The following is a 24,281-nucleotide window of genomic DNA, read 5'->3' as shown; positions in this document are numbered from 1 at the left end:
GCTCCCCTGCGGATTGTGCACCTGCACGGATCCTCAGAACTCTATACACTAGCTGTCCTACCCCTCCCCTAACTTTTCTCAATTCTTCCCTGGCTTTGGGTTCTGTCCCCTCTTCCTTTAAATCTGCCTTTGTTCTTCCTATCCTGAAGAAAGCTGGCCTGGACCCCTCCCTTCCATCGAACTTTAGGCCGATCTCCCTTCTTCCCTATCTAGGGAAGATTCTTGAGAGCTATGTGACATCTCGCCTTTCCATCTACATTGAGGAGAACAACATCCTGGCCTCTCACCAGGCTGGTTTTCGACCTGGCCACTCCACTGAGGGTGTGGTCCTTGCGGTCCTGGATGAATTGAAAGGGAAGGCCGATAGTAACCTTCCCCAGGCCTTAGTCCTCTTGGATCTGTCCGCTGCGTTTGATACGGTCGATCATGCCATTCTTCTCGACCGGGTCAGCGTAGCGGGCATCCAGGGCACTGCCTTCTCCTGGATCGCGTCCTTTCTTCAGGGCAGATCACAGGCAGTTCACCTTTCTGACTTTTCTGCTCCCCCCCTCCCGGTCACTTGTGGGGTACCCCAAGGCTCTTCCCTCTCCCCCCTTCTTTTCAATCTCTATATCCGCCCCCTTATCTCTTCCCTTCTCGAGCTGGGGGTCTCGGTGTATAACTACGCAGATGACCTCCAACTCGTCTTCGATCTCTCTTCCCCTACTGACTCTCTCTCTAAGTTTAGCTCCACTCTTGTCTTCATTTCCCAGTGGATGAGCTTCAATCATTTGAAGCTCAATCCCGACAAGACAGAGCTCGTTCTCACCGGTGGCCCCTCTAATCCCTGGTCTTCAGTTCACTGGCCCCTTTCTTTTGGTCCTCCCCCCTCCCCAGTTCCCTCTGTCCGGACTTTGGGCATCAAGATCAGTAACGATCTATCCATGCATGCTCATATCAGTTCCGTTGTCTCCTCCTGTTTCCTTTCCCTCCGCCTCATTCGCAAAATCTCCCGGTTTTTTTCTGTTGATGCCCTCAAAGTCCTTATCACTGCCCTCATTACATCCCGCCTGGATTATGGAAACGGCCTGTACGTCGGCATTCCCGCCTACGAAACGCGCCGTCTCCAGGCCATCCAGAACCAGGCGGACCGTCTTGTCCTCCGTCTTCCTAAGTTTTCCCACATCACTCCTGCCCTCAAAACCCTTCACTGGCTCCCCGTTCATTTCAGGTCCCAGTTTAAACTTGCTTGCTTGGCCTTTCGGGCGCATGCCCGTTCTGCTCCTCTTTTTATCAATTCCTTAATTTCTTCTCATACCCCCAGTCGCTCTCTCCGTTCTTCTTCCCTCTCTCTTCTTCACGTCCCCTGTTTCCGTAAATCCCGCACCGGGGGCACCCGTTTCTCGGTGCGGGCCCCCCAGATCTGGAACAATCTCCCCCTCTCCATTCGATCCATCCCTATCTTCTCACACTTTCGTAAAGCCCTCAAAACTTTTTTCTTTCTTCAAGCTTTCCCTGGCTAATCCCCCTGGGTCCCTTGGCAGATACTGATGTGTTCCTTAGCGCCAGGAAGCCGCTTGGCCGCAGTGCGCTCTAGAAATTTCTTTTTCATTTCATTTCATTTCATTTCATTTCCTGTTTGATTATTGTGGACTCCAAAGGCCATAAGCAATATTGTTTGAACTGCTCTCCTAATCATTTCCTTCAGGGTCTCTCATAGTTAAGATCATGATTCAGCCCTTCGATGTTGTTCATCGAGGACTATGAAACAACAATTAAAGGAAGACAGGTCTGAGACAGAGATGGGCACTGACCTCCATTGTCTGACTTAAAGAACATACTAAACACCTGGAGAATCTAGGAATGGCTTAAAACTGGAGGATATTGCCAATGGCGAACACATACTCAAACCTGAATGTGCCCAAATCTAAGGGGGCTCCAAAAGTGGGAAAAAGGGATTAGATTATCTTTTTAGGGCTCAACAAATAATGACAATGACAAGCCCTCTGCTTGCAATACTTCGGGAGGATCGTAAGAGAAGCAGTCTTGAGAATGGTGACACAAATGTAGGAGTAGCTCAAGGGCACGGCTCTTACTATTGTCTGACGTGTACTGCATTACAGTTGTGAGAATGAAGAAAATTGATCTGAGGATGGTGGTGGTGTGTAACCACAAAAACCAAACTGAATCTGGGATGTGGGAACTAGAGGTACGGGGTGCAAGGAGCTGGCAGCCTCCAACAGAAACTGTTTGCCACAATAGAGCCGCTCCCAGTGAGGTGTTGCTAGTGCTAGTTCTAATCAATTTGTGAGTGCAGGCATCTCACAAAAAGTGAAGGACTGGTCTCACACACCACCTGGTGTCATGCTTCATCATTGACTAGTCCTCGCCCTCCGGGCATACACCTGACGACAGGGATGCACTTCTAAACTAAGTGAGGGCCCATAGAAAAAGATAGAGAGGTTAAAAAGCCATATAGATGGCAAAATAAATTGTAATATTGCTGGCATCTATATGGTAATTGAAACTAAGTGATCGGTGTTATGGGGATATTATTGTCCCCCTACCGATATCAATGGGGTCGACATGTTTCTCCCAAATGGCCCAGTAGGCATTCATCAGGACCTAAACAAATAAGTAAACTGCGGGCTCCACTCTAACCAGACTTTGGTGAGAGGATTTCCACTGAGTGGGGTGATGTAGATCACACTCCACTGTGATATGGCCTGTATCTAAAGCCTGAAATAAAAACAAATCGGTTACAAACCGTGATAGAGCACTAGAAACGCAAAACATAACATAGTCAGCCACACACACCGAGTGTCTATAGTGAGTGGCTATAAGTGCAGCAGTAGTGACAATCATCTGTGCACCAAAGAGGAGAAAGTGTCTCCAAAATGATTACCCTATAGTTAGGACACTGTGCCCCAAGGGAGGGTGAGGGCAGGAGACCCCTTAGGTCAAGTGCTAAAAATGTAATGAGGAGAAGAAACATAATACAAGATGTTTTAGCGAAGGTAAATACTACAAAGAACACACAAGTGGTTCTGTAGTAAATCAGCCTCAAAATACCTGAAAAGGAAACACATACTCTTACTGATACGTGGTGTGATCTCCGCCTCTGCTCCTATATCTGTGCTCCTCCGCTCCTTGATGTTAAATGAGTGGAGCGGCATCCGGTTATTTATAGTGTCAGCGCCGGGTAGTTAATGCCAATCAGGGTTTAATTTGGTGCCGGGGTGCGATATCCGGTGTCACAACATCGCGCTTTGACGGAGGCCCGGAGTGTTGCCTGACCTGCCAAATATGGACTTCCGGAAATGTTTCCAGATGGTCAGTGGTCTGTGTAAGTGGACATGTGGCTTGCGGGGTGGGGCTGGCATCCACTCCGTAAATAGATAGAACTATGGAAGGAGGGTGGGTACCTGATGGTGCAGACTGTGCTTCTGTATTCCCGCTGGCTGCAAATGCTCTTGGGGCAGGTGGCAGCAATGACTACCTAAGTTGAGAGTGGTAGGCAGAATGATGGTTAGAGGAGGATGGTCAGGTTAGAGAGAGGAGGGCATACATGGGTGTGGTTATGTTTTTGGCCCTCCCATATTATTCTGCTATAGTCCTGGTGTGGGTGTGTGCACAATCTAATCTGCCTAATTTGAAGCAGGCTTCTGTTGTGAATTTAAAGTTGGTTCGACTCACAGAAGAAAAAGGGTCCATGCTTTCCCCACCCCTTCTCACAGAGTTTGGTGTCTCATGTTAGGAGATATTAGGAGTTAAAATTGATGTTTTGCTGTTACATAGCAATATTAGCTTAAGTACTAGACGTGCAATATTGTTTTTTGGTAAATGTTGGGGAATCAAAAAGTACTGTAGATATGCATGCATGGTCTTGTTTGCCATTCTTCATAAATGCAAATAAAACAGGTTTAAAATAATGGAAACTCTACCAAGTCCTTCTTTGCTGGAGATTTGCACTCCCACCCTACATAACCATAAGTAGGGAATCTGATGCCTTCCTTGAACATTAAAGGCTTCTCATTGTTTACCCTAATTACACATTGGAGAGAAAGTCTTGCATATATATTCCTCTAGTGCAGTCCTTCTTCATTGTGGGGTCTTCGAGGTCCTTATCATTTTCTAATTTAGCAACTGACCTCTCCATCCTTGTTGGTGATTTCTCCAACTTGTGAAGCATATGTCCTGACTCTCTTCTTTTTGTTACGTATGTATTCATACTTTGGTCCCATCGATTATCAAATGCTGCTCGAATCCATCTTGTCATGAACAGGCTTCATTGCCATCATTCTGGAGTGGCTTTTATCCACCAGCACCTTCAGGACCACTCTTGTGGCAATGCCTTGCATAGTCCCCCAAAGATCCATTCTTTCCCAGTAATCTTCAAGCTGTACATGGTATGACTGGAACTATTCCAGAGGAGCAACAGCATTGTTTTCATTCAACATGAGGACAACACCCATCTCTGAATAAATCAAGAAATTACATCTCTAGGCTCAGCAGATAATTACCCTGGGACACATTCCATTCTACCATTTTTTTGTTCATTACAGACAGGGGCTAACCAATTACAAAATAAGAACTGCTGGCCACATCTCCTCTAATCCCAGCCTTTTTTGGGCCTCATCAAGGAGATATAGCTTGCATCCTACAAAACCATCATCCTAGCAGCCACACATGGACATACTGTTTGCACTTAAGGAGTCTCAGTGATACAAACAAAAAAATGCTATTGATGGAATACTTAAAATAATCTTACCTATGAGTAATTACTCAGGGGCACATTCCATTCCAGCATGTTTTTGCACACAGTGCCACATTCAGATAGGGACCAATCATGTTCAAATTATCCCTGGTCTGGCTCCAGTAGGACCGCTTCAAGCAGAACTGTTTTTTTTCTTTTTTTCTAAGCCATACTTGAAGCTTAATCCCCTGAAAACAGAGCTCATGCTAATCACTCTAGATAACCAACATGTGTACTTGCAGAAATGCCTCTCAGTGTTGAACTTGGACGGTTTCACCACACAGACGGTCACAGATGCTAAATCTCGAGGATTTCACATTTACCCCACCCTTAATTTTAAAGCACACATCTCAAATAAACTAAACAAATTCTGGGACCTCTAGGTCTTTCAATAACAGAGGCTAACATTTCTACTTAATGGCGGCAAGACAGAGTCACTTATGTCCTCGTCTCTCGGGTCTTCTCCTTGGTGCCCTCAAAATTGGGCTGTGTCCCAATTCCATCTAAAGTTGCTAGGAATCTGGAGGTGATTTTTGACAACTCCCTTTCTTTCCATGAACACCTAAATTCCTTCACCTCTTCTTGTCCTTTTTATGCGAGAATGCTTCATACAGTTCTACTACTTCTCCCTATGGGCTCCCAGAAGACTGTGGTTCAAGTGATCGTTCTGTCTCACACTGATCTCGGGAACTCTTTCTATTTAGACCTCCCTAAATATCTCACATAACAAATCTATCTTATACAAAATCTAGCTGCTCAACTTCTCTACTGGTCTAATTATGAGTTTGGCGGTCCCACAGTCGACGGTGTGATGCACCGTCAGCAGTGGGACCGCCAAACCCGTGGTGCAACCGCCTACCAGATCAGGAGATTTTTACTGACCTGTAAGGGTCATAAAAGAGCCAAACAGGCAGACCTCTGCTCTCAGAGTGCCGACTGCACTTTCCTGCACGGTGTGGCAAACATTCCATACCATGCAGGAAAGAGGGGGGTGCAATTCCGGGGAGGCACTACCTGTGCCCCCCCCCAGCATGCACCCCCAGGCCCAAATTCAGCAGGGGTTTTTGTTGCAATTCCACCACCCTTTTCATGGCAGTTCACTGTCATGAAAAGGGCAGTGAAATGGCAACTCGGAATATGCTCGGCCGTGTGGGCTGCGGCATTGCCACCATATTCCTGCCATTGAAAGATAGCCGGTCCAGCGGGATCCTTGACCCTGGAGGTGCCGGCGATCTTGTGGTGGTCTGACCGCCGCAATCGTAATGTTGTGGGTGGTCCCGCAGTGTGGCAGTTGTCGGACTGCCACCACGGGTATGGCGGTCCTATGGACCACTGTACACGTAATTAGGGCCTGAGTTCTTCTCACACGATGTTCTATCTCTGGCCACTTCAAAACTCTTCACTGGCTCACAGTGGGCAAATGATCTGTAGGCAAAACTTTGTGCATCTGCCATCGTACTCTTCAACACAACCGTCCCAATTTTGTCTGGGGTTGGACATGCAGCTATGTGCCCGGTAGGAAACTCCTATCTGCTTCCACTGACTTCGTCAAAGCACCTTGTATCAAAAAGGCTTGACCGAGTGTTCATTCTTTCTTTTTTAACAGCCTCCCATTGAAACACCCTCCCACGGCCTATTCATGCTGAACCCCATAATCCCTTATTTAGGAAGAATCTTAAATTTTTTTTGCTCTGTTAATGTTGTATCTTTTGGTATTCCCAGTGCAAGGACACTAAGGGCATATTTACAAGCTTCTATTGCCATGGAAGGTCACTTTTTCCGACGTTCCAGTGGAGATACAGCTTCACCTTATTTACAAGACAGCATTAAGCCACTTAATGTGGCTTAACGCTGCCTCGTAAATAAGGCACTCTTTCACGCTATACTTAGCGTGAAAGGGGGGGCAGTGGATAATGTGGTGGGTGTTCCGCTGCAACTCCCATTGATTTTGACACTTCCCCATATGTACAAGGGCGGCATAAATATGAAGCAGTGCCAAAATTAAGACAAAAAATCTGGTCTTAACATGGTGCAACGAGGAGCAATGCTTTTTTTCTCCTCGTTTTTGCTGTTTCTATGTGTGCTGCATTGTGCAGCACACATAGAAACAGCAAAACGCCATGCATGTTTGTTTATGTGCAGGCAGCCGTCCCTTCCTGCACATAAACAATCATTTTAAAAATGACGAGTTGCAACTTCTATGTGTGCTGCACAAAGTAGCACACATAGAATTTACAAATCATCATTTAAGATTGTTTGGGGCTTATTTATAAGCCCCATGCTCTGTCGGTGCGTCACTTTCTGTGAATCTCCGGTGATGTAGGAGCCTGCTCCATATTTACCCAGCAGCACTAAACCACTTTTTTTGGCTTAATGCTTCCTTGTAAAAATCGTTCTCTTTAACATAGTTTTCTGCATTAAAGGGGCGTGCAGTAGGTGTTGCTGAGGGCTTTCCCAGCAACATCCAATGCTTTTTGACACTGACTCAGATTTACGAGAAATCATAACTCTGAGGCAGTACCAAAAACAGGAGGCACAACGAGTTGAAATATCTTTATTTCTCCTCGTTTTTTCCTTTTCTATGTGTGCTGCAGTATTCAGCACACATTCAAAGAGGAAAAAGCCTCTTGGGATCGTTTTTGTGCTGCACAATAATCATTCCCCGCAATGCAGGCACCCTTGCACCATGGTGCACTGGTGCCAGCATTGGCCTAAGGCAGCCCATTGTGCACCAGAGCAGGGGTAAAGGACAGGAATGCGACATATCTGATAGATACAGCGCACTCCTGCCCTTTTCTTTTGCCGTAGGCACTGCCCTACGACAAAAACTCATAAATGAGGCTCCTTATGTGCAGGAAGAGACACCTTCCTGCACATAAACAATCATTACCCCCAATTCGGGCACCTTTGCACTATGGTGCAAGCGGGCCTGCGTCGGTGCTAGGCATCTGTAATTAGCACCAGTGCCGGGGGAAAGGCTGGGCTGCACTATATTGTTTTAAATACGGTGCAGCACTGCGTTTCAAAAGTTGCAGAGCGTGGCGTTAAGCCAAAGAGAATAACGCCACGCTCAGTCATTTTTTTGTAAATATGCCCCTGGGATAAGAGTGAGCTTAAGGAATGACATTCATTCATTCATTTAGCTGCACTGCTTTTACTTCTAAAACTGTCTCTCAAGCTTGATTCATTTGTTGTAGCATTTCTGTAACTTAAAAAAATAGGGATTTGGTTTTGTAAACATAATGACAATAACTCTGATATGATTTTTTTCTCTACACAGAATGATGATGGTCTAAAGGCCCAAAAGAGCAAGAAGAAGAAGAAAGTGAAGATGAAAACAAAAAGCTCTGTAAACTTAGGGAGTGTTGTAGAAGCAGAGGAGAGAAAACTGGAAGCAGAAAACAGAATCACTTCAAACGTCAGCATCCTCCACAGCAACAGGATTGCTCAGGAGCACCCCAACAGCCAAGAGGAACCGGCTCCTCTACCAGGTAAAATAATGATTTCCCATTTAACCAGAATAGACTCCTTAGATAAGTATTATGCAGTATGGGGCCATATTAAACAATAAGTGCTGTCAGCCTGTCGGAAATCTCAGTGGGATAAAGGAATCAGTCTTCACTTAGGTGGTGCAGCCAGTTTGACGTCCTTGTCAAGGCATCTGTTGGGCAGTGAGGGTCCGTGGTGCCCGCTGCATGGAGGGGGCATGGGGTACTCAGGAACCTACACACACTGGTGGTTGTCAGGGAAACCTACCACCGGCAACATAGCAGATCGCTCGCATTTAGATGTTTATATAATAACGCTTGTCTAAGTCTGGGTGATGTCTACCATTCCACCGCTCGTCCCTTATTACCAATTGGTATTCAGTACTTAAAGGGAAACAAGGCAGGACCAGACCTGCATGGGCTCCCTTCTTACATGCAAGCATGCTTCCGCCCACCTGGTGCAGCCAAGCTGTGTCCTCCACTCTCGCTGGTAGTCACTAAGGGCCCGATGTAGGTCGGTCGGTAACGGCCGAAAATCGGTATTTTCGGCCGTTTCCGACCGGTATTCAGTAATCGGTATGTAGGGACACATTATTTTACAGATTCGGTAAATTTACCGATCGGTAAATTTACCGAATCTGTAAAATACCGAATCGGTATTTATACCTATTCGGTATTTTTGATATGTAGGTGGGACTCTTCTGAGTCCCACAAGCCTTACAGAATCGGTATTTTACCATGAAATCCAAGTTCATGGTAAAAAACCGATTCCGGTGTGCATGCACATGTGTGCATGCACACCTGTGCCATATGACAGGCAGACCTGCCCTTAGGGCAGGTATGCCTGCCACATGGCCCCCGAATCTTTTTTGGGGGTGCTAGAGGGTGTCAAAGTGACACCCCCTGCACCCTTGTCAAAATCGGTATTTACCGATTCGGTAAATACCGACCGGTAATGCCCCATTCATTCCTATGGGCTTCAAAGCCCATAGGAATGAATGGGCCATTACCGGTCGGTATTTACCGAATCGGTAAATACCGATTTTTACCGATTCGGTAGCAGGAACATCTGGATGTTCCTACATCTCAACCCCTTAGATTTACCGATTTTTAATTACCGAATCGGTATGATTCGGTAATTTAAAATCGGTAAATCTATTTTACCTACATCTGGGCCTAAGTCTGCTGCCTTTCAGTTACCAGGTCTATTTGCATGAGCGAGTCTGAATATCTTACCGCACTCAACAGAGTGTATTATAGAAGACACATGTATGTTTGCTAATGTTAATAGCAAAGATTTCTTATCAACTGATTTTGACAATGTAGCATAAGAGATCTAGGGCCAGATGTAGGTAGGCATTTACCGGTCGGTAACGGCCGAATTCGGCCGTTACCGACCGGTAAATGCAATTTGAGATGTAGGGCCCTGTATTTTACAGAATCGGTAAATTTACCGATCGGTAAATTTACCGATTCTATAAAATACCGAATCGGTATTTTTACCGATTCGGTAAAATTGATATGTAGGTGGGACTCTTCTGAGTCCCACAAGCATTACAAAATCGGTATTTTACCATCAAATTCTATTTGATGGTAAAATACCGATTCCGGTGTGCATGCACATGTGTGCATGCACACCTGTGCCATATGACAGGCAGACCTGCCCTTAGGGCAGGTATGCCTGCCACATGGCACCCGAACCTGTTTTGGGGGTGCTAGAGGGTGTCAAAGTGACACCCCCTGCACCCTTGTGAAAATCGGTATTTACCGATTCGGTAAATACCGAATCGGTAATGCCCATTCATTCCTATGGGCTTCAAAGCCCATAGGAATGAATGGGCATTACCGGTCGGTATTTACCGAATCGGTAAATACCGACTTTTACCGATTCGGTAAATCAACATCTGGATTTACCTAAATCTCGGAACTTCTATTTTACCGATTCATAAATACCGAATCGGTAAAATTCGGTATTTATGAGTCGTAAAATAGAATTACCTACATCTGGCCCCAGGTACTGTTTATTTCTGAAACCTATGTTTCTTACTTCCGACCTAAGTTAACTATGTGAGCGACTGTCTTTTAGTTTGCATTTATTTGTATTTCTGAATTTGTGCTGTGAATTTTTGGCTTGTGTATTTCTTTGTGGTTCATATTATGGGCCTTACGTTTTATTTGATACTTGCCCATGACCCCTGCTGTTTATTCCATTTACCCCAGGGATCCCAGACTGGTTGTCCATGCAAGGTAAGGTTAAAGGTGGCTCTCTCCTTGCCATTAGCTTGTTTGGCTCTATTCTGGCCAGTAAGGCTGCACATGGACTCTGCAGGAAGCATGTCAATCTAACACATAACAATCCAGTTTACAGTCATGCATTCTACATCCATGGTGCCATCTCACAAGTGAAATATTTATATGGCACATTTGTTTGTTCGTTTACCACTGATTTTCACACCTCATACTATCTGCTCCTGCATGTAAGCTCCTTACATTAACTCTCCTGCCCCCTGTGATTTGCCTCACCCTGTATTTAAAAAAAAAATCTTTCTATATTTACATCTGAGGGTTATGTAATAATGTGTATGCAGTCTAGTCTTTGGTTGGTGGAGTTAAGGGGACTACAGGAAGAGGAGGAGCGGCGACAGGAAAGGGGCAGTTAGAGTAGGGACGAGATGGTGTGCAGACGTGAGTAATAAAGCTCCTAAAATTAAAGATAGTGTCGGTCTCTCATTTGGTGTGACGACACTACAGCTGGCGACGAGGGTGGGATGCTAGCGCCCAGCCACTGCGCAGATACCCAGGAGCCACGTGACTGTCCCGTAAGGCACGTGTGGAAGGTCGCCGCCGCAAAAAACGTGCCCGGCGGGAGGACCGCCGCCGGAAACAGAGCAGACCGTCTCGCCTCGTATGTGCTGCAGCTCCGTGGCTGGAAACCACGTGGAGCGTAACTGAAGGAGCGCTGTCGAGCGCTGGAAGCGGGTGCTCAATCCCGATGTGTGGCGCCGAGTGAGGTGAGCAAGGACAAGGACGTCGGGAGCCCACCCCGGTCCTACCTGGCTCGAGGAATTTCCCTCGCTGAAGATCAGAAACACGAGAGCCCCCTGAAGAGAATTCCAGGGTCCGGAGCGATGCGCGACCGCCGGGTGAGTGCCCGACTGCACGGATAGCTGAGAGAGAGCCAAATCTCGTGGGACACGAGAGTGTGAAGTTGGCAGCCATTTTGGAGTCAGGCGACTCCTCCAATCCCCTGCCACAGATTCAGAGCGGCCATTTTGAGGTCAGGCGGTGGCCGAAATCATCAAGCACAAGCAAATGCAAGATGCGAAGTCAATAAGCACGAGCAAATGCAAAAGCCAGATTCAAGAAGCACAAGCAAATGCAATAATTGAAGGCTAATGAAAACTTATACAACAACAAGCACAAGCAAAGACAAGTGATACGCAAAGGCGACGTTCAACATAAAGTGCAAGAGGTGAGATAAGAAAACACGCAAAAGCAAAGGCAAAGATAGCCAAAGGCAACAGTAAGGACAAACAAGCACATGCAAATGCTCGAGGTGAAGTGAGAAAACAAGCACAAGCAAACACAAGAGTCGACACCAACAAGCATGAGCCAATACAAGAGGTGAATCAAATAAACAAGCACAAGCAAATGCAAGAGGTGAAATAAGAAAACAAGCAAAGGCAAAGAAAGTGCTGAAAGCAAGACAAATAAATAAATCAAAATGACGACGTCACCGCACCGAAATGTCGCGGGTACAGCGGCGACCACGCCAAATACCACAGGCGTCTCGTATCTGCGTGCCCCAGAACCCCTGGCCCTGATAGCTGGAGGAGACATGGGCCTCAGGTGGCAAGAGTGGTTCGAAGACTTTGAAGATTTTTTGAAAGGATCAAAAGTCACGGATGAAGATGAAAAATTAATTGCGTTGCGCAATCTGGTCGGGAAAGAGGTTGGCAAATTAATCAAACAACTGCTGACAGCAGAAAAAGGATCATACACCAAGGTGCGAGATGCTTTAAATAGGAAGTTTTTACATAAGAGAAACGTGGATTACGAGAGGTACACGTTTAATCTAGCCCGTCAGGAAAAAGAAGAACTAATGAGTACGTTTATAGCAAGACTTCGACGACTGTCCAGGTACTGTGAGTTTGATAATATCTCTACGGACGATGCTATCAGATTGCGAATCATTGAAGGATGCCAATCAGAAACCCTCAGAAGGCGGCTCCTACGAGAGAGTCACGATCTAGACGAAATTGAAGAGATGACCCGAGTATATGACCAAGCAGAGGAGCATGCCAAGAAAATGGAGGCGGGACGTGTCGAGAGGCGGGAACAAGCCTACCGCCTACAAAGCAGCAACACTCGCAAATACTCCCGAGATCGAAGGCGGACATCCAGACCTTCTTGCCGCCCACGCTATGCAGGGCGCAGACGCCGTGAGTCTGGCCATGGAGACAAGAAACGAGACCGCCCCCTGAGGTGTTACCGGTGCGGATATGACTTTCCGCACACAGATGCTTGTCCGGCGCTTGGACAGCAGTGTCGAAAATGCGGAAGAGAAAATCACTTTGAAATTGTCTGTGGGGAGTATCGCAAATATGACTTTCCGCACACAGATGCTTGTCCGGCGCTTGGACAGCAGTGTCGAAAATGCGGAAGAGAAAATCACTTTGAAATTGTCTGTGGGGAGTATCGCAAAGACAGAACGAACGAGACAACGAGATTCTCTCGCCCCGTCACGAAGCGACATCATGCAAAGGCCGTTCAAGATCGGCCAGGGTCATCCTCTGCCTCCTCACACTCTAGCAGAGAGTATCGCAAGTCACAATGGATGAGAAGATCTCCATCCAGAGAATACAGGTCAGCATCTTCAGCATCGCTGTACACTGATGAATATGTCCATATGGTAGCTGATCCAGATCAATTGAAGAAATACCACAGATTGGACATATGTGTGGAAACCCATGCAACCAAGTTTGTACTGGACAGTGGGGCATCACTGAACTATATCCCCGTAACCGAGTACAACAAAATGCAGCCGCCACCCACCCTGAGTCCGGCACATGTCAGAGTGTACACGTGGATGTCGAAGAGACCTCTCCCATGCCTGGGAAAATTTGCAACCACGCTCAAGCACCAAAAAGCGTCTGTGCCGACCTACATACATGTCATTGAAGGACCGGAAGCTGACTGTCTTCTCAGTTTACCCACTGCTGAGCGTCTTCGGCTGGTTAAAATTCTATATCGAGTAAGTGATTATCCTGACACCATCCTTCAGACAAGAAAGGAAGACAAGAGAAAGGAGACATCTTTTGTATTAGTGAAGGACGCCCACAAAATCAAAACTGCCGGACCTGAGACAAGACGCCATGGGAGGAAAAGTGACATGCAATTTCCCGAGTCAACAATACCAAGGGCAATGGATAATGGTGAAAGAAAGACTGGGACGATCCGGAACTACGACAGCCTGACTAACGCAACTTGGAGAGGTCACTCAACATACTATTATGGAGAAATACCAAGTAGTGAGCCAGACCACACAAAGGAGACAGAGGATGGTCTATTCAACGGTCATAACAAACAGACCAAATACAGACGAGTGGACAAATCCTGCCATCTCTGGAAACCGGCATACGATCACACTCGAACAACCCACCGCTTATCAAACTTTGTAGACCCCTCTGAGGAGGCGTCAAGCAGTAGGACACCTCACACACGTGGCACTGACGTCAGTGCACCCAACAAGCAAGAAGAATACACAAACCACATGAGGCGGGGTAAGCCACTCAAGCGTTGAAGAGGGAGAGACACGTGCACTCAAGACACCCATGATAATGACAAAACTGAGAAGAGACAACTAATGTCGTATGAGAAGGGCAGAGACCAAATGCTCCAGGATCAAACCAAAGGAGCAAACGTGTGGGTGGCAAACGACCTCTTCACAGCAATAACACAGAAAACACGTCAAGAGATGTACCCAGAGAAATGTCCCACCGATAGCTCCGACTCCAGGGGCATGTCATCACAGACCACCAGCTCAAGATATTTACCAGTCGAGACACTCCCAAAGGAACGGTCTCAAAGGAAACCAGCAGAAGACTCCTCTGATTCAGAAAGCATGTCTGTACGATCACTCGGGTCAACGGAATCATGGTCCCGACAACGCCCACGGCATGAATCACCTGAATGCACAATGAACTCAAAGGATGTCCTCCCCGTCCAGAGCGTCATACCTCACGCCAATGACTCAGAATTTTCGATCACCCCACCAGACGACATGTCATGTCAGCCACCGTTACACCAAAAGTTGAACACTGTACCGTCACCTCTGATGGGGTTAGCGAGGCTGGCTCAAAGGGCTTACCGAAGGAAAACAGATGTATGGGACATTACTCACCGGGTGGGGGAGGGCTATCCTGTCACCCTGCAAGAAAGGCAAAACGTTACGCAGGTGCTCGGAAGAGAAACCAGAAGCTTTGTGGCCCAAACGAACTATTCGCCGACCTACACGGCTAATTGAAGAACCATAATCACTACTCTCATTGTTTGTTGTGTGCGTGCTCAGACCCTACTCTCATTGTTTGTTGTGTGCGTGAACCATAATCACGTCAGACTTTGTTGTTTTCATGTTGTTAACAAAGGGGGAGATGTAATAATGTGTATGCAGTTTAGTCTTTGGTGGGTGGAGTTAAGGGGACTACAGGCAGAGGAGGAGTGGCGACAGGAAAGGGGCAGTTAGAGTAGGGATGAGATGGTGTGCAGACGTGAGTAATAAAGCTCCTAAAATTAAAGATAGTGTCGGTCTCTCATTTGGTGTGACGACACTACAGGTTACTAACCAGAGCCGTTACTATGCATTTATGGTGAGTGTGTGTTGTCTCTGGGCAGATCCTGGAAGGCCGTGAGAAATGCGTCCCATCTCTGCAAAAGAATATGATTTCTCGGGGGTGTGGCTAGCCTCCGAGGAAAATGGCTGCTCACTAAAGGAGCTCCGAGTCGCCCGGGAGCAATCCCCTGAAATCCGTCCACAAATCCTTTACCACTAGCCCTGGTTCACAACGAACTGCAGGATTGTGACCCACAGCTGGCAGTCCACGGGCTCGCAGGGCCACTGAGACGCACTCTTGGGACAAAGTGCGGCCCTACAGTTGTCTGTGTTATCAAGGAAGATGGCGGCAGAGTCCGCCCCAGGCCTGGGAAACTAGGGCTCTGCATCCTTTCCCCTTCTACACAGAAAGTGCCCCTGAGGTTTGATGAAACGATTGGAGTTCGCAGACCACCTACCTGGAGGCAGTGGAAACACAGGGGGTGATGATCTGAATCAGCTGGCCCCCATCGGAGGGATGGAGGTGAGGCAAGGATCCCTGATGAGGCCTGACGCTGTTGGGGACCGGAAGCAGAGTGGAGGTGGGGCCGGAGGTGGGACGTTGTGCGGACCCTAATTTCATTCCAGTGAGGAGGTACGGGACTGCTGGACCACCAGAGCCTGCCTGAAGAGACCTGCGATTGGCCCTTGTGGCAGGGAGACCTGAGGGAGGCTGACCGAGGACAGCGGCTCATGTTGCCCCTGCCGGAGAAGATCCGAGACAGGTCAGGAGTTGGAGCCTGGGAATCAGCAGGGTGCCCTAACAAGGACATTGGAGGGGCATTGTGATGTTCCAGTGCAGCCGGAGTAGCAGCAGTGAAGAATGGGCTGGCCATGGAGTTGTTACAGTGATTGGAGGCCCCCTCCCTTCCCGGGCAGCATCGCAGAGTTGCAGTGGGACCTGGAGTGCCTCGGCAGTCGGTCTGGAGGCCTTGTCAAACACTGATAGCCCAAGAATTACACACACTAAATAGATTGCATCAAGCTGTTCTGCTGCAAAGGGGTTTCCTGCACTGATTATAAGAAAGGCAGTTATCCTGGAGGCTGCATGGACCGAGTTGATCTCCGACAGGACCATTAATCGGCACTCACATGTGGCAGATTGATCAGAGGGCTACCTTGGCACCGGTGAGGCCTACAAAACCCCTGGGAGGTTGACTGCGGGTTGGGACATATCACCAATGACTTGGCAGCTGAGGGGGACGTGTTAGGCTGAAACAAGAGCAGCAGAGCCGGTGAGTGAGATGGTGTGAGTGGCAATATGCCCCGATGAGGCCCACGTGAGGACAGCCCGTCCAGTGGAGTGGACGGGCAGGGCAAGGACCCCTGAAACTGTGAAGGGCCGCCCTCAGAGGCCCCAATAGCAGAATAAACTGAACAAATATGCAGTAAGGATGTCCGCAACAGGGGGGCCGACTCATGTGGCAGAGAGTGAGGATCTGGGAGGTGAGACGCAACGAGAAAGGTAGCCCTCGGTGCAATCCATAAGGGCCGCCATCAAAGAATTGCAAGGATCCATTGCACCAATAGAGCCCAAACTGGATGCCATAACAGTGGATGTTAATCTGCTCCAGGATAAATATCCGAAAAGAGAGAGGGACACATAAATGGATTATTTTCCACAACAGAATGCCTCGAGGAACAAGTGCAGACCTTAACAAAGGAAAGTACTACCATGGCCGCCAGACTGGAGGTCCAGGAAGGAGGAGCAAGATAAGAGTGGTTGGAGTTCCTGAGGGTTCTGAGGGCCCCAGTGTCGACCTATTCCTTGAAGACCTCATCCTCAACAAGCTGAAATCAAAACGTCTGTCAAACATGTTTTCTTTTGAGAGTGCGCATCAAGCATTGGGCCCTCCTCCGCAGCCTAGTGCCCCACCACGAACAATAAAATCACAAATTCTGAACTACAGAGATCATGATGCAATACTACAGGCAGCTCAGATGCTGGGAGACCCACATCTTGAAAATGTGGTGGTCTGCTTCTTCCTGGACTTCACCTTACAGGTACAGAGCCTCGGAAAGGCTTTGATGAAGTAAAAAAAGCTCTGAGAACTAAGGAGCTAAAATACATGAAGCTTTTCCCCTCTAAACTGAAATTAATCCCGTATGGCAAAACATGGAATTTTACTACCCTTGAAGAGGCATGAGACTGGCTGGAGGGCTGGAGAGTGGCCAGAAAGGGGGCTAATGGAGAACAAAGGAATAATCATTCTAAGGTCCATGGGGAGAAGAGGACCGCCCCCTCTGACAGCCAGCGAGAACTGAATACTCCTCCATGGGACACATGATCATGCAAGCTGAGGCTATGAAATAAAGGGGAGGGTTTGTTAAAACTGGGGGGATGTCATGCACTGTTCTGGGGAGGTTGGGGCTTGGGAGGGAGGGATGTGGGGAGACACCGTTGAGCGAGATCACTCATGGTGCTTTGCCAAGTGAACAACATCTTTACAGTGAACTGGAGCGAAGACATTTAGTTCCGTATGTATAGGGGATATCAAACTATGTTCGTACTTGTTATCTGTAACCCCATTGACTGAGCGGCTGCAGCCTACCCCACTTACTGGATGTTTTATTTGGAGTAACAGGCACTCTGCACATTGAGGATGTGGGTATTTCAAAACTCACAGAGCAGGGTAGCGGGGTGGGGGAGTTCGGGGGTCCAGTTTTTTGGTTACTATTTACAAAGGCTTCAACAATGTGAGATCCTGTGTGGGAAAGGGGAGACTATGTGTTTCCCAGGTGGCCGAAAGAGGCTTGGGACAGCATAGGGATAGTAGAGCAGATAATCTAAAAAGCTACAATGAGGGAGACACACAACACTTCCCATAGGTTGACAATATGGTCCTGGAATGTTAATGGCCTTGGTAGCAGTATTAAATGTATGTTAGTCCTACAATACCTGTGGCGCCAGCCATGGCCCTGATGTAGTACTATTGCAGGAGACACATTTCTGGGGCCATCATTACAGAGCTCTAGAAGATAGAATGGGATATGTACTGAGGGCCCACACTGGATACATGACTGATTCTCGGGGAGTAGGTATCCTTATCCAGAAGTCAATACCCTTTAGTTCCCATGGGGTGTGGCACAATATGCATGGTCGCTTAACGGGACATGGGAGGGGTCTCTCTGAATATCTGGTCAGTACATGTCCACTCAAGACTGCTTGGGATGACTCTGGCTGACCTATGGAGAATTACTGTAAAGTTCCTCCCCAGAATTCTGCTGCTTGGAGGCAACATGAACACAGTCATGGTTGCCACTGATTTTTAGAAAGAGAAGTGCCATGGGGGACGAGCGGGAAGGTCCACCGTCGCAATTTGTGACAGCAATAGGACTGGTGGATCTTTGGAGGGAGCACAACCCTCACAGGTACCAATATACATATTTTTCAGCACCACATGGCAGCTTCTCTAGGATAGATTATCTATTGGCACTCCAGGCCCAGGTGCCCTGGTTTTGAGCTGCAACGCACCTTGCAAGAGGTATATTGGTCCATTCCCCAGTGGAGGTCCACTTTTGGGCCCGACTGGAGATTTCCGGGTGCCAACAAGACTAGACACTTGGTATCTGAAAAAAACAGTTTAATACTTGACAAAGTGCAGGAGAGTGTTGAACAATTCTTCAAAGAAAATCAGGGGTCAGAAGATTCAGCAGTGACCCTGTGGGAAGCATTTAAGACTGTGATCTGAGGAGGGACCCAGTTGTTAATTGGGGGGATGCAGACTGTTCAGACTTCCTTAAAGCTATAGCCCTTCAGGAGCTCTCTGGAGAAAAGCATGGGATCCTGGAGGCGGACTTAACCAAGGAAGAGCTGGTACAGGCATTGCGCCAGCTCCAATATGGAAAGGCACAGGGGCCTAATGGCTTTCCGGTCGAGCTGTATAAGGGACTAGCAGACGTCGCAGTTAAACCAAAGTTAGCAATGTTTCTTGAGGCGAATGCAAAAGGCTGCTTACCCATAGATCACAGAACAGCAACTATAGTTGCAATACGTAAAGAGGGCAAACCCTCCACCAACTGTGGGTCCCGATCTCCCTGCTGAAGTCAGAGGCCAAAATACTGGCTAAGGCCCTCGCTATTAGACTGCGGGAGATCCTGCCCTTGATCATTCACCTGGATCAGTCGGGCTTTATACCCAATAGGAGTACCCGGCTTAACCTTCGACGACTCCACAGAGTGCTTCACCTAACAGAGTCGTACTTGAAGGAACAGGTGGTCTTAATGGCTCTAGATACCAGGATGGCGTTTGATTCTGTCAAATGGAATTACATGTTTGCGGTGCTAGGGAGGCTGATCTTAGTGCCGAAGTTCTGTGCATGGGTCAGGCTTTTTTATCAGGTCCCCATGGCCAGGGTGTGCTCTGGAGAGGTACTCGCCAAGGATGCCCACTATCCCTGATGATGTTTGCTCTGGCACTCGAGTCATTAGCAGCATGGATCTGTCAGGACCCCTTGATTTGGGTTGTCAGGGCGCCCAGGGGGTGAGAGGAGAGGTTCTCTATGCTGATGACATCCTCATATATGTCACATGCCCCTAATACTCAATGAGTAGGATTATGCAGATGTTCTGTATCTTTGAAGACCACTCCGGCTACACATTGATCTGGTATAGGATAGTGATATACCCACTGTCTAGAGCGCCCAGTATTGCCAGGCTCCGGTGCGACCTGAGGGGTTTCTGTACTTAGGAGCAGGCGCGCAACGCCCATTGAACTCAAAGGACTTCAGCCCCTCCCACCATCGTGTGTGGCAGCCCAGGATGAGACAGCTTCTCGGGTACACACACAGCCGCACCCGAGTACTTCACAGGTCTTTAAAATACCTTTTGCTTGTTAATGAGGCTATGATGTTTTTCACCCCTTCTTTGAGCACCTGCAGCTCCACTCTGCCTTTTGCCGGAAGGATCAAACACCCCCCCACCCCCGAAATTTGTTCTTAGCCCCCCCCACCCCCAAATTTGGCTCTAGTTGCGCCTCTGCTTAGGATTATACTTCACACAGGACCCCCAAGAGTGTCATCGAAGAAATATAGTGCCACAATTAGAGAGGCTCAAAAGGGGTGTGACACATTGGGGAAACCTGCGGCTAAAGCTAGTGGGCAGCCCTATACAAAATGAAGAGCCTACCGAGACTACTCTACAATATGGAATATACGCCCTATAAGATCCCGCCCACAATGTTTAAGAACATAGACCAAGAGGTTTGTTGACTGCTGTGGAAGGGGGGAGTCCCTAGAATAGCACTGGTGAAGCTGTATGGGAGGAATCTATGATGGGGGCTGGCGATTCCTGATATCCTGAACTACTAATGGGCCTCTCAACTCCTGGTCATTAATGAGTGGGTGTTTGCTGACCACTGGGATCCATATAGAGTAGACAAGACGTCCATGGGCCGGGGTAGATATGAGGGAATTCTCTATGGAACGAAGGGAAAAGGGGGCAGGCCAAAACATACACAGACAGTAATTTATGTATGGAAAGAAGCACAGTTTCTGGGCTGGAGGGGGAAGCTGACGCCGCTTTCGTGCTTTGGTGCAGCGATCTGCTGTCGGAGGTGGGAGATTTAGAGGGTTCTCAAAATGGGAGCACTTGGGAATAGAACACCTGGGAGATGTTTGGAGAAATCAAGTCAATACAAAATTTGAGGACTTTAGTGGAGAATACAGTCTGGCGGAGTCTGAGCACTTCTGACATCTACAGTTGGGGCATACCCTACGTTGCCATTTACTGAAGGGCGATCAGATACCTGAATCCTTACCTCTGGAGGACCAAGTATTTACTGAGGCATTGATGGAAATGGGAGTGTCGATGATTTACAGAAAATTACTAAATAATACCCCAGACCTTTTGGGCCCCTTGAAGCTAGCGTGGACAGGAGATCTAGGAGAGCTCTAAGACGACGATTGGATAGAGGCTATACAGGGCCCACAGGAGATCGTTATCCAAGTACGATTCAGATTGGTCCAATTCAAAATACTTCATAGTACCTATTATTCCCAGACATTGCTAGACAAGATTGGAAGGGCAGAGTCTCTTCTGTGTAGGAGAGGATGTGGGAGCGAGGAAATGTTTTTCCATATCGTCTGGGAATGCCCACTAGTACAGGGCTACTAGCCCAGAGTGACAGCGAAAATGGCCAGGGTCACAGCGATGGAGGTCCCTCTCGATGCAAAATGGTCACCCCTGGGGATAAACAGGACTGGCCCAGGTGTGCGGAGGTCTAGTTGGCAGCAGGAGATGCTAAACGCAAGAGTGTGGGCAGGCTATGGGCAAAGGGCGGGAACATGTGGTATATAAGCTGACAGGCTGTCCCAAAAATTGGAAGAAAGTGGGGGGCATGGAGTGAATATTGAGGGTACGGCGATTAGATGCTGAGGGAGGAAATCTGGGGTGGGTGGGGCTGTGAAGTTGGTATGTGTATGCAGTAATTTCTTTGTCCATAAAAGCACCACACTTGCAAGATTGGTAAATAAAGACCGGTCCTCCAATATACCAAAGTAAGCTGTGTATGTAACGACTGTTCATCATATGATTTATGAAGCCTACGTTTTTCAATAGAAAGAATTAAAAAGAATATGCTTTCTCAAGCTCTTGGCCTCCTCATGCTTAAGCGCGCTTCTTTCCGTCCCAGCCCAGACTACCACTGACTGACGCCATGTAGACACCTAAGGTGGCGCATTCGACTTCCAGTGCTTTGTCAATAAATGCGTCTCCAATAGCAACACTAGATCTAGAAAGCAGGCTGCAAGCCTTGTCTTCTGAGTGCTGCGGAAAGGTCCTAGTGCACAAGCTTTCCAGCTGTGGAAAACAACATTTCTAAGGAGGCCACCAATGTGTGAGGTAACCTGACTCCAGTACAGTGAGAGGGAGGGGGACCAGAGCATATGAAGCATGTCAGCACCGAGCAAATGGCAGTGCGGGCAGCAGGAGTTCTCATCAGGGAAATACTTATTGTGTGTGGAAGGAGCTCTATGAAGAAGGAAAAATTTAATGAGCTTGATCCTGGCATTCCTAGTCACCGTAGTAGGATACGCTAAGATTCCAGCCCACTCCTTATCTGTGAGCGCTCTGCCAAGGTCTGCCTTCAGTCCAGGCGGGGTTACCGAGGAATGCTTACCAAGGCCCTTGGTCAGCTATCTGATGAGATGCCTGCTGTGGCCCATGACATTAAGATACTGGAGAACCATAGGCTGTGGTGGTTTATCCATGTCATGCTCTAGTCCAAATGGAGCACTCATGTCAGAGCATTATACGTCAAAATGTAGATAGCAGGAGTGTCATATTGTTCAGTAATCTCACAAGGGAGGATAACGTAGTCATGGAAAAGGTCACCAAGGTGCGCCAAGCCTGCCGCCAATCACCGATGTACGATGTCCCTCGACAAGCTGAGGAGGAAAATGGCAGGTGCATAGGGATGGGTTGGGGCTGTGAATCACAGTCTTCTCTTAAAGCACGCGTGAGTAACACCAGTTTACCAGGAGCTGGTGGTCTAGTTGCGCCCTGAGGAGATAAAAATAGTTGAAGTATTTCTAAATATAGTGGAGCTGCTAGTGTAGTCGTGTATGCTAAGTAGAGTGCTGCAAGCCAGCAGCAAATCCATTGTATTCGTGAGGCCAAATAATATTGGTTAAAGTTCTCAGCCCCTCTGATCCATCAGGTGCCATATCTTGGCCAATACCTCCCGGTGGCGGCCATTGCCTCATATTAAAATACTCAGTAGAGTGTGTAGCGTGCAAAAGAATGATTGAGGGGGAAGTATGGGCATTGTAGCAAAATATTATAAAAGTGTAGGTAGCATGACTATTTTCGAGAAGGCAGCCAGGCCAATAAAAGATCAGGGAAGGGTCCAACAGAAGGCCGCCTGACCTCTAAGCGCTGTGACCACTCTGAGGATGTTACCATTGAGTAAATCCCACTCCTCGTGGTAGTCACATATCCCAAGTAATGTAACATAACACACAGCCATTGAAGCCTCCCCGCCCCCACAATCAATTACAGTCTGGTGCAGTAGGCAAAAGTGGGAATACACAAGATTTTCACCAACTGACGCGTAGCACGGATGTTAGTGGACTGCGCCTAGGACCTGTACTATATCGCACTGACATCCCTAAAGTGGAGCAACATATCGTCTGCGTAGAGGGAGATAGTATGAATGCCATCACCTAAAGGGCTACCCCTAGTCTCATCTTCTTGGTACATTCTAATGGTAAGCAGTTTGTAGTGATGAAGGTCCACTCGGGAAGGTTGTATTTCAAGATGATTTATTTCATGAAGATAACAAGTTGTAAGGTACAGGACATCATGAAGATATGTGGTAGATCAGAGCGCCAGCAGGAGCTGCCTGTGAGCTGCTCAGCCCATGACTAACTGTCCCTCTGCCTCTCTCAGTCCTAACATTCCAAGGCATCATCAGACTCCAACATTCTAATGAGTCAGAGCACAGGCACTGGCTGAGCAGGGGAGGAAAAACACCTTACGATATATATGCAGGATACTACACAGTTCCATTCCCAATGCGAGGGGCAACCCTGCCTGGTGCCGCGATTAATGGCGATGGGAGCAGAGATGTAACGTCCTGCCCACACGCTTGCTGAGTGGCTTGCATGGAGCAGCCCAATCAATCGGAATAAGTAATTTCCAAAGCCTAATCTATGCAGCACTACAAACAAATAAGACAGGTCAACGGAGTTAAAGGTCTTGTTGAGGTCCAAGGCCAGACAGGCCACCTGGTGGTGAAGAATAGGCGAAGTATACGCGCAAACTGTAAGGCCTGATATGACCTGCAAAGATTTAACAAGGAACTTGTGCCTGGACAAAACCCTTTTAATCCAGATGGATCAGATGTGAAAGAAGGGCAAGTGACAGATTGGCTAGGATCTTACTAATGCATTTGAATTACTTATCGTAAACATTCATGTAATATTCTTGATTAGGGTTTCCTGGCAATTCGTTGAATACTGCCTCTAGGACCTAGTCTGCTTCAGAGTGTTTCCGGCAATTTTTTTTTTTAAATGCAATCTGGTGCTGCGTTTAGTTCGTTTGTATCACACCAAGTGTTACTCAGCATCTACAGGTCACCTGTGCTCTGCTTATTCGGCATTTGGACCCATTTCTTTCTGATAATATTTTCTACTAGTGTTTTAAGTCCAAACTGGTCTATCCTCAGCTAGAGGGTCGGATTCTAAAT

The 24,281-nt window shown here is 47.7% G+C and overlaps 1 protein-coding gene across 2 annotated transcripts in view; it reads left to right on the top strand.

Moving 5' to 3' along the window:
• The window catches only part of ARL13A (ARF like GTPase 13A), a 120,791-nt gene that overhangs the window by 73,520 nt on the left and 22,990 nt on the right, over nt 1-24,281 (top strand). The window contains exons 7-8 of one of the 2 annotated variants that reach the window (XM_078685906.1): nt 8,016-8,226; nt 10,444-10,470. In XM_078685906.1, coding sequence (XP_078542032.1) covers nt 8,016-8,226; nt 10,444-10,470 — 238 coding nt within the window. The remainder of the gene's footprint in view (nt 1-8,015; nt 8,227-10,443; nt 10,471-24,281) is intronic. The other variant, XM_078685907.1, reaches the window with a different exon arrangement.

Source organism: Lissotriton helveticus, chromosome 4_1 (assembly GCF_964261635.1).
Source record: "Lissotriton helveticus chromosome 4_1, aLisHel1.1, whole genome shotgun sequence".
NCBI lineage: Eukaryota > Metazoa > Chordata > Amphibia > Caudata > Salamandridae > Lissotriton > Lissotriton helveticus.
This window is presented reverse-complemented; position numbering and strand designations above follow the sequence as displayed.